The sequence below is a fragment of the Pithys albifrons genome, chromosome 9, assembly GCF_047495875.1.
Source record: "Pithys albifrons albifrons isolate INPA30051 chromosome 9, PitAlb_v1, whole genome shotgun sequence".
Lineage (NCBI taxonomy): Eukaryota > Metazoa > Chordata > Aves > Passeriformes > Thamnophilidae > Pithys > Pithys albifrons.
The window spans coordinates 26,008,718-26,020,053 of NC_092466.1; the positions used below are offsets into that span (position 1 = coordinate 26,008,718).

Sequence of the window (11,336 nt, forward strand, 5' to 3'; positions counted from 1 at the left end):
AGGGAGCTGGCAGAAGAGCTTGCCAAACCACTCTCCATCATCTTCCAACAGTCCTGGCTCTCTGGGGAGGTCCCAGATGATTGGAGGTTGGCCAATGTCACCCCAATCCACAAAAAGGGCTGCAAGCAGGACCCTGGCAACTACAGGCCTGTCAGCCTGACCTCCGTGCCTGGCAGGGTTATGGAGCAGTTCATCCTGAGTGCAATCACACAGCACCTTCAGGGTGGACAAGGGCTTAGACTCAGCCAGCATGGGTTTAGGAGGGGCAGGTCCTGTCTTACCAACCTGATCTCTTTTTACGATCAGGTGACCCACCTGGTGGATGAGGGGAAGGCTGTGGATGTGGTCTATCTGGACTTCAGCAAGGCCTTTGACACTGTCTCCCATAATATACTCCTGGAAAAGCTGGTAGCCCGTGGCCTGGACAAGTGTACCCTCTCCTGGATTAGGAGCTGGCTGGAGGGTCAGGCCCAGAGAGTGCTGGCGTCTGGTCGCTAGTGGTCTTCCCCAGGGGTCTGTGTTGGGTCCAGTCCTGTTTAACATCTTTATTGATGATTTAGATGAGGGGATTGAGTCCATCATCAGCAAATTTGCTGATGACACCAAGTTGGGAGGGAGTGTCGACCTGCTGGAAGGCAGGAGGGCTCTGCAGAGGGATCTGGATAGACTCGAGAGATGGGCTGATTCCAATGGGATGAAGTTCAATAAGGCCAAGTGCCGGGTCCTGCACTTTGGCCACAACAACCCCCTGCAGCGCTACAGGCTGGGCACAGAGTGGCTGGAAAGCAGCCAGGCAGAAAGGGACCTTGGGGTACTAATTGACAGGAAGCTCAACATGAGCCAGCAGTGTGCCCAGGTGGCCAAGAAGGCCAATGGGATCCTGGCCTGTATCAAAACTAGCGTGGCCATCAGGACCAGGGAAGTGATCCTTCCCCTGTACTCTGTGTTGGTGAGGCCACACCTTGAGTACTGTGTTCAGTTCTGGGCCCCTCAGTTCAGAAAGGATATTGAGGTGCTGGAGCGAGTCCAGAGAAGAGCAACAAGGCTGGTGAAGGGACTGGAGCACAAGCCCTATGGGGAGAGGCTGAGGGAGCTGGGACTGTTTAGGCTGGAGAAGAGGAGGCTCAGAGGTGACCTCATCACTGTCTAGAACTACCTGAAGGGAAGTTCTGGCCAGGTGGGGGCTGGTCTCTTCTCCCAGGCACTCAGCAATAGGACAAGGGGGCATGGGCTCAAGCTCTGCCAGGGGAAATTTAAGTTGGATATCAGAAAAAAATTCTTTACAGAGAGAGTAATCAGGCACTGGAATGGGCTGCCCAGAGAGGTGGTGGATTCACCATCCCTGGAGATTTTTAAACACAGATTGGACGTGGTGCTGAGTACCACGATCTAGTAAATGGACTAGAGTTGGACCAAGGGTTGGACTCGATGATCTTGGAGGTCTTTTCCAACCCAGTCAATTCTATGATTCTATAAAATAGAGGCAAAGCAAGACAACATACTGGGATTCTGAGAAAGGTTTTTCATCACTCCCTTGCAAAAATGAGCTACAGGCCCTGAGGGCTTTAGAAATAGATTTTTTGAAATGGGTGGGAGATTTTGAAATATTTTGTTATGTGAAGTACTTGTATTTGCAAGTGTTTTCCTCTGGCAAGCAGGGCAGGTTGGGTGTTGATGTGGATGGTTTGACAGTTGGCCCAGACGTTGAGAACACACTTCTGTTGCTCTGCCCTTTGGTTATGGAAAGAGTATTTTGATTGGAGTGGAAAGAGTTCCTGTGTGATTAGGAGTAATCCTTTATTGTTGCTATTAGAATAGCCTGGATAAATGCTCACACCTGGTGTAACCAGCACTGTTTCCAAAGAGCCCATTGTAGCCATGCACTATATGTCTCTGTGAGCTGAGGGAGGTGCTGACCTTAAGTCTTGAAATAGCCTTGGCATTATTGTTAGACCTTTACCTCTGTCCAGAAATAATATAATGAAAATGCTAAACCAAGGGAAAAGTTACTCTTTTTATCCATCCCTAATTCTTAAATTAAGGCTCCTAAGAGTCAATCAGAATTCATCTTGAAACAGAGTATTATATACCTATTCTGTTTTCAGTGCCATGGAAACTTTTTTTTTGGTAGAGACAAGCCCCATCAATAACTTGCCCTGTTAGAAATGCTAGACTGGGGTGGGACTTACTTTGTAATGCATAGAGCCAGCTGACTCTATATGTTCCATGTGTCAATACTGATACAAGTGTAAAGATGATGTCTATGTATTTTAGTATAGACATTTATTGCTAGAATAAATTAAAAAGAAAAAATCATGTTCACTTTTTTAAAATCTTTATTCCAGGGTCACAGACTAAGAACAGGTTACACAATAACACATAGCTCAGGCTTTTGACACTCACGTTGAATTTCTGGGCACTAAACAGAGTTTATACTTCTCTACAAAATGTTACTCTTACCAGTTTGCCATTAAATAAAAAGAACCCCAAAACCAAACAAACCACCATTTCAAACCCTTCAGTTCTCCATGCTTTTAGTATGCACTGAAAGCAAAAGCTTTATGTAATTGAGTAAGACTTCATCAGAATGTCACAGACTTTAGATACCATACAGGGCACAAGGTTATTTGTTACTGCCTTGTGGAGCGCCTGGTTGGCGGAAGAGCAACCTATTCTTATCCTTCTTCCAGAACAGCAGCATGACAGGTGGCTTGGGAAAACTTCGGCCCACACCAGAGTAAATATTTTAAATAGTTATTACTTTAAAAAGTGCTAAAACTAGACAGGCTAGGTTCTTGTTCAAATATTCAAAAGTAAAAGACAATATGATAAAAGCCTCACTACACATACAGGAAACACTCTCACGGGTGCTTGAGATGGTCTCTCAACCATAGACTTCAGAACACCAGCATCTGGGAAACAGTGGTATATGTTTATTCATATCTAATTTCTTTCACAAATAGAAACTTTTCAGCTGGATGTTGGAATAAGTCATTTTTTTAACTTGGATAATACTTCTCAAAAAAGCTGCCCCCAAAGCTACTTTATACTATAGTAACTCAAGGATTACAATCTGCATTCAAAAGATGAGGTCCTGCTGCATGAATTTTAAGGCACATGTATTAAACCTAGTTAAAGTGCTTTATGTATCCAAGCTCACTGCACCTCAGCCTGAGCTAAGACTTGGTCTTTTTTATGTGCCCACAGCAACATAGTGGGGTCTATCCTTTATGGAACAAAAGAAGTTGACAAAACAAAGTACACAGACCAGGCTTCAACAACAAAAACAACACAACTCCTGTAGAGAAAATACAGATAAATTGAAATCCTATTGCAAAACAGGTGCAAGTTGCCTTGTGGCTTTGAATAACCCTCCCTGGCCTAGAAGAAAAATCCTCCTCATGAGAAGGTAATTTATCAACCACTACTACCAGCTGTCAGTGACAGAGTACACAGCCTGTTTCAAAAACTGCAGAGGAGCAACTTTTGGCTTCTTGCATAACAAATAGGATTAAACTTTGGCAATGTCAAGACTGAAGGGCTGAATTTCTACTGAACTATCCACAGGGACCTGTGAATTTAGTACGAGGAGAGTTGCTTGGGTAGAACAGCACTGCAGGATGCAGCAGGAATGTAAATCTGCTAATTACAGCACTTAGACATGTAAGTGAGGATCTTTTCTGAAAAATTAGGATGAAGAATGTGAGAAGTGACTTCTTTCACTGTTCTCTAGTACTGCTTCTTGGCTGAAGGTTTGTAAGCCACCAGAAGACCAAAGGAAGCATATCCAAATAAAAGGGTCTGAAGGAACCATTGGAACTGAACTGACGGGTCAGTGATTCCTTTAGATCTGCAATATCAACAAAAGCATAAAATGTATCAAAAAGCTAATGGGCCTACAGACTATACAGTGATACTCACAAACTAAGGTTAGATATCTCTACCCATCCTTGATATTCAGACTTCATTAGAACATTTCAACTTAGCATCATTAATTCCAGTCTACTGAGACTTGTTTTCCATTCTAACTAAACATAGCAATTCTTGCAATTTTAGTGAATTTTAAGTTATGTACAGAACAAAAGTTACTTATCCTATGTGTACAAAGAAACAAGAAATTGGAGTAGCTTAAGGAGTACCTTAATGCACAAATCTGAATATACTTTCTTGTTGACTACAGTCAGGTAAGTCAATTAATATACAATAATTAAATACATACTAATTCATTGATTAGCAGTTATTAAATTAATAACACAATCACTACATTATAAATAATTTAAGTCAGTTAATACATACTACTGTATGCAGAGCAGAGACCAATTACTGTGCAATGCAGGATGGAGAAGCACAGTTAACTGAATTTGTGGCTAGAAAACTACATGTAACAGGGCTGAAGACACCTGACAATTTATGAAGTAGAGATCTAGAGATCTTCCTATGTTAGTTAGTTTTAACTTAACATATGTGAATTTTTTTGTATTTTACAGAAAATGTCACTTTTTTCTCCACTTCACTGTTCTTGAGAAATACTACTACTGAAAGGAACAAGTGTAAATATGACAGCAAAACCAAGGGATATCACATTTCTAGTAAACAATTACATCAAGCATAGCTGTGCCCCAGCTCACCAGTTTACAAGGAGGCTCCCTCTGCTGACCTTGGCTAGAACAGTTTGGCTGTTCATCCTTCCAGTCTCACACACACAAAATGACTGACTAGCAGGTGTTAACACATGTCTAAATGTTCATTCTTAAATTGTCTTCCTAGACGTGAAAATCTTTTTTGTTTATAATCCCAGCTGCAATGTTTCCAAATGAATGCAGAAACTGGAGAACTAATATTTACCTGTTTTGCAAAACAAGCTCACTTGAACAGACCATGTGCAGCAATACAGGCCAACAGTCAATCACAGCACTGCTGCTGAGTAACAAATTTTTATCTGCTTCCTCACTGGTTTTGCCTTGTGCCTCCTTTGTGATGCTGCCAAGTAGACACCACTATATATCAATAAAAATGAATGGTGGTTGGTGCTCAAAGAGGTACAGCTGTTGGTAGTGTATAACAGGGTGCCTGAAGAGATGATGAGGGGCTTTATACTCCCCTTTCTTATGGACTTTAGCACTACTCTACAAAAACTTCATTAGTTAAATTGATTACAATACATACATTTGGTATGTTCACTGGTAGTCAAGTTTCCTTGTAATTAAAAGAATTACCTTAAGCCTATATACCAATCTATCTGCAGAATCAGACTTAAGTTTTAACTTCACGAGTACATAACATAAAACCAGAACCTGATAAAAAAACCCTCTCATTCTGAAGGTGGAAATTATTCATCCATATTCTACTATCTTGAGAACCACCTTAAACAGCATTCCATGAAACAAAATCCCTTTAATTCCAAAAGGTGTTGCCTGAGAAGCTTGGGACAGACAGCTGTGAACTGAACCAAATGAAGTGGAAACCCATCATTTCTACGATGGCAAACCGACTGGCCACCTGCTCTCTAGAGCATGAGAACAGGATTACATTCTTCTGAACTACTACAAACAAAATTCAAATGAACAAGATGATGTGTTTGGACAGCACACCTTTCCAGGTAAATTGTTACCCTAACCTAATACTTAGTTGGCTTTGCTTGTATTTTATCCCACAAACTTGCAGATACAAGTAGATCTTAAACAATCCCAAAGTGAAGTGTTCAATTGTATTCTTACAATACAGATGCAATTGTTTAAGCATGTAATTAGCAGCATGGAAATTCTGATGAGGTAAGATCTGATAAAGGTGTAACACCTGAAGTTATCAGCCTATTTCTACACTACCTGTTGTTGCCCCTGCTCCCTGAGGAGCAGCGTTAGCCCACGAACAGGGAGCTCAAGGCAGACAGACGAGCTCTGGCAAACCTTGCTGCTGCCAGTTCTGCAAGTCACCAGCCCCTGGGTTTGCGGCCCTCTGAATTCAAGTTGCTGCTGAGAACCACTAAAATCAGTCTGCAGCTTTTAAAACTTGTATCAAAAACCCTTTTCAGAGAGCCTATGGAGTGAGAGGAGAGAACAACTTACTGGCATAACTTAATACCGTAGAGGGCTTCTACTACATGAATCAACCAGGATACCCAGAACCTAATGGAAAGAAAACATGTTTTATTTTGTTGAAAATTAGGGAATAAATGGTTGTATTCAAGATGCATTATGCAGAGAATAGAAATCTGGAAGCACAGAAGTGACATCTTACTTCAACGTAGAAAGAGAGGGGTATTTTTCATTGTAGGAAAAAAGGATATATGTACACATCAAAGAAACTGAAGTCCTCTGAGAAAAGCAGAACTACTGTAGCTCATGTAATATGCTTTGACCTGCTATTTCAAGTATCCACTGCATGCTTCCAAAACTTTCAGCACTTAGATTAAGCCAAAAAGCCAAATGCTTAGTGAAAGCAGTACAAGTTAATCTTAGCTAAGCATGCAAAATCTATTCTTTTACTTACATGAGTATTTTTAGTGGTCCTAAGGAGATACTTAAGTTTTTATAGATTTAGTTCTAGGAAAAGATCTGTGTGGATAGATTCAGAATATATAATATGACTTGATGAGTCAAACTTGGTCTATACATTTCCATATAGAATCTTTTCTTAAAAACAAAAAGTTACACAGGATAATCAGGATCAATTCAATACCTTGCTAAAGCAAAAGGTGCTAAAGCAAAGATGAAAGTTTATCTTCTACATGATGTATGGTAAAATAAATGAGAAAACCCTGCTGATATGTCTTTACAGGAAGTCAGCAAGCAAGAGACCCCTCACAAGGAAGTATTTTCCAGCTCTTTTGTTAATTAAAGTAACAAAACCTAGGGGTTGTAACCCAGCAGAACTTAGCAGTATGAACTTCATTCAGCACCTTATTTCTCAAGGGCACAGGATTAGGATAAGTGAGTACTAGGCCAGAACATGTTCTTTAATTGAAGCTGGAAAAAGAAAATTCCTAAAGAAAGAACTGGACTACTCAAGTAACAACTTGAAACAAGTACCACTTTTAGGAGGTGGTAAAAATATAACTTTACAAATGGAAAAACAACTGTCATCAAAAGTAGTATCTTAACAATTTCCCTTTTTTGCTATCGCATCACTGATACCAAATTCTATGTTGAATTTTTAAGCTTCTGTACTGGTCTTAGCCTGTCTGGTCTTCTACATACACATACTTTTTACCCCACATCCTTAATTATAATGAGCTTCAAAGGATAGCTCTTTAAATCTAATTAACTGGACTACAGGAAAGCTTGTTAACAAGACTAAGCACAAGAGTCAGAAAGAGGCAAAAGAATTATACAGTCAAATATAACTTACCCATAGCATACCCATTTGTGGTGGTGTTCCACTAAATAATTAAGGAAGGTACCAAATACTCCCAAATGACTATAAGGTATAGTCGAAGGCCAAAGTGTTACCCACTAAAAAAAAAAAATTAGTTAGCTTGCTTTAAGGTAGAATTTACTATCAATTTAACCTTCAAAATAGCTTTCTTTTTGCTCTCCCCAATCCTCATGTCCACTGAACATAGTTTAAGGCTCATTTATTCATAGTATTTAAACTCTTTCATTCCATTAACCTTGTCCAAGACCCATATTCTACAAGACCAATAGCCTTTGAAAGTACACTTACTTAAGAAGATTCAGACTATGACATTTCTTTTCCTTGACATACAAGATGCCAAGGTGGTAAGCTTAAGGCTGCTCTCTGGGCACCGAGAGTGCATCTGCATATTAAGTGGCATTTAAGTTGTAAGCTTGTTACCTATTAGACACAGTAGCTCCAAAAAACACATTGTCTGTGTCCTGAAGAAGATAATCTGAGGTAACTGACCTGAAGAATTCAAACAATGACTAGAGTGTTTAGGAGGATTAACTATTTATCTAAAACTAGGGGATCCATCTTTCTTCTTTTGTCCCTTAAAAAATGTCGATTTTCTTCTGTTTTGAGCAGGGTGCAGAGCGTATCTCCACGTGAATCACAATATCAAAGATGCATGTGACTTCCTTCCATGTTTCTTTCCTGTCCCTGAGCTATCTGCAGTGTTTACTGTCCACCTTTATTTCACCAAGCCGTGGAAGAGCAGCAGGGAGTCAGTGAGCTGTACCCGGCAGAGCCCATGGGGAATGTGAGTGCTCGGTAACAATGCTGCAGTTTCTAATTGCACTTAAACTTAGCTATGCCAAGGATGTGGCAAGATGATGGTTTTAAACAGGGAATCTGCTTAAAGCTCATTCTATGTCCTGAAACAGTCCAAAAGCTGTTTTGTAAGCTGCCTGGTCTGCCCTGACCATCATTTTTTCAGTAGTGGTTCTTACGTTTAGAAAATCCATGCAAATAGGATAACCACAACATGTGAAAATAAGTGGATAACTTTCATAAACTTGTCAGGTATAACCAAACCGTCATTAATATCCCTGGTCTGGCAATCTAACTTAGGTGAAGTCTGGTGTCAGAAATGAGGACAACACGGTGACTGAACTCATCAGTTTTCCAACAGCACTGTCAGTTGCGCAGTCTGTGACTGTCCCTCCCCTGCAGACGCCGCTCGGGCTGCCCTGCCGAGGGGCTGTGCCGGGTGGGCTGTGCGGGCGCTCAGTGCCGGTGTCAGCGCTGCCAAGGTCGGAACCTCCGGCCCCTGCCCCTGCCCCGGCCCCGACCGCTGCCCTGCCCAGGGACGAGCCCTCAGCGCCACAGCCTCGCCTCCCGCTCCCAGCGGCTTTCCCTCCAGGCTTCCTCCACGGCTCCGTCCCGCCTCCCCACCGCCTGGCCTGGTCAAAGCAGCACTTTAGCTTCTTTCCCCGCCCCGGTTTATTTTAGGAAGTGGCGTTCCCGCGGACACCGGCACGGTGCAGGGAGGCTGTTCCTCGCATCGCGCGGCTTCTGAGCGACCTCCCTCCCCGCGCTCCCGTCCCCACCACTCCTTACGCCGAGGACAACCATGCCGAAGATGATGGCGACCATCCAGATGAGGCGGGAGCGCTGGAAGTGGCAGCTGCCATCGCGACCCCGCTCCGCCGCCGCCGCCATGTCCGGGCCGCGCTCTGCGCCGCGAGCGGAGCGCGCGCTAAGGGCGCTGCGGGGGGCGGGGCCGGGCCGGGGGGCGGTCCCTGAGTGCGGGTGGGGCAGTGACAGGAAAGGGGCCCAGCGCTAAAGGGCCGGGGGTGCTGGTGGGAAGGGGTGGAACACGAGCTAGGGTGTGCACAGGTGGCCCAGAAGGCCGACGGCACCGCCTCCTATGTCAGCAATAGCGCGGCCGGGCCGGGGTCATGCCCCGTCCTCGGCACTGCTGAGGCTGCACCCTGCAGTGCTGTGTCCAGTTCTGGGCCCCGCACCACAAGATGGACATTGAGGTGCTGGAATGAGTCCCGAGAAGGGAAATGAGGCTGGTGAACGGCCTGGAGCACAAGTCTGAGGGAGCTGGACGTGTTCGGCCTGGCGAAGGCTCAGGGGTGACCTTAACCACTCTACAGCTCCCTGAAGGGAGGAGGGTGTCGCCAGATGGGGTCGGTGAACCTCTTCTCCCAAGCAACCAGCGACAAGACACAGGACACAGCCTCACACTGCACCAGGGGAGCTTTAGAGTGATTAGACACTGGAATAGACTGCCCAGAAAGATGCTGGAATCCCGTCCCTGAGGGTTTAACGAAAGATTGGACACGGCACTCAGTGCCATGGTCTGATTGACACGGCCATAGGTTGGGCTTGATGTTCTCAGAGGTGTTTTCCAGCCTCAGCGATTCTGTAGCGACCACAGTGTGGAACAGCGCAGAAGCTGGAGTGAGCTTTTCGGCTTGGCCCTTTGCCACTTCACCGCAGCGTCGCTCGGGGTGGAGAAAAGCAGAACACGCAGGCAATGGGGATGCGGCCGGGGATGCCCGCGCTGTCCCGGGCGGTGCCGAGGGGCCAGAGCGCCCTCCCGCGGCCCCGAGCGGGACCGGCCGCGCCTCCCGCGGTGTGCCCGGCCCGGCAGGGAGCACGGCTGTCCATGGGACACGCCCGCAGTGTCCCGCGGTGTGCCCGGCCCGGCAGGGAGCACGGCTGTCCATGGGACACGCCCGCAGTGTCCCGCGGTGTGCCCGGCCCGGCAGGGAGCACGGCTGTCCATGGGACACGCCCGCAGTGTCCCGGGACCGTCCCTGGGACAAGCACGCAGTGTCTCCGCTGCAGCCCACCCGGGGGTCACAAACTGCAGCAGCGCTTGCTACTGGGCTGAAATAAACAAGTGTTGAGACATTCCTACCACTGAGCAGTTCAGTCATTTAGAATAGTATATAATACCTTCCCTTTTGAAAACTACCGGTTCAAAGCGTATTAAGCCCACCATTTTCTAGTCGATGCCCTTTTGGGACAGTGGACTTCGGGGATGTGCTTGTCCAAAGAAGTCACCAGGACCCTGAGAAAGGTTCCCACGGGTAAAAACGTTGCGGGTGGGATGGGGGTTCATGTTTTCCATTGAGCTTTGCTACCTATTTGCTTGACAGTGACTTTCACATTTTAGACACAGTGAAAAATGTTGACTGTGCCATTCCCTCTCCTTGACTGAAGGCTGAACATCTGCTTTTTAATTATGTGTTAATGACGTTCCTGTAAACCTATTGTTCTCTGCAACAACTCATGCAACAAGTCCTGACGTGTCCCCAGCATGAGTCCTGTTTGCAGAAAATTGTCACTATTGAGGGGATTGACTCTGAGGGTCTTTGGGTTAGTTTTGTTCTGTCCTGAGACTGTTCTGTTTCCTGTCTTTTTTTTTTCTTTTTCTTTTTTTTTTTATCCCTGGGATGTTCTTTGGATATTATTGGAGACTTGGGTAAGAAATTCCTACCATGGTAAAATTGTTGCTGGGAGCACACCTACAAAACTCAGAGGTTGGCTATGCTTAATAAATTTCCTTGGTTTGTTTTGCTGATGCAGGGGAGCAGAGTGTGTGGCCCCACTTACATTTTAGTATCTAGAAAAAAAAATTTTTTTTCACGTAGCCTATTACTTAATTTCTTCCTCTTTAGAACATTCTATGCAAATTGCTTCTGCCTGCCTGCAATTCCATGTGCAAATGTTGTGTTGAGAACCTGAGATGGGCCGAGTTTACTGGCAGAATTGCCTCAAACTGCCTCGCAGGAGGAGAATCCACCTTGCCACGCACAAGGAACATCATCTAAGGACATATAGTAAGGCAACTGTATCGTAATGTAATCCAAAAGGGAGTTGGTTGCTGAAAGGACGGAAGTGCTGCTGCGCGGAGGTGGCTGGAGGGGGCAGTCAATACACAGGAAAGACACGGGCTGTCAGCAGCGGCGCTGCGGCAG

The 11,336-nt window shown here is 44.9% G+C and overlaps 1 protein-coding gene across 1 annotated transcript; it reads right to left on the reverse strand.

Annotated features, from left to right (window-relative positions):
• Nucleotides 1-2,318: 2,318 nt before the first annotated feature.
• On the reverse strand, nt 2,319-9,100 carry TMEM254 (transmembrane protein 254). Its single transcript, XM_071563922.1, has 4 exons — nt 8,959-9,100; nt 7,348-7,451; nt 6,066-6,125; nt 2,319-3,850 (listed from the first exon to the last, which is right to left on the reverse strand). The coding sequence occupies exons 1-4, from the start codon at nt 9,058-9,060 to the stop codon at nt 3,730-3,732; spliced, it is 387 nt and encodes a 128-aa protein (XP_071420023.1). The 5' UTR covers nt 9,061-9,100; the 3' UTR covers nt 2,319-3,729.
• Nucleotides 9,101-11,336: the final 2,236 nt, after the last annotated feature.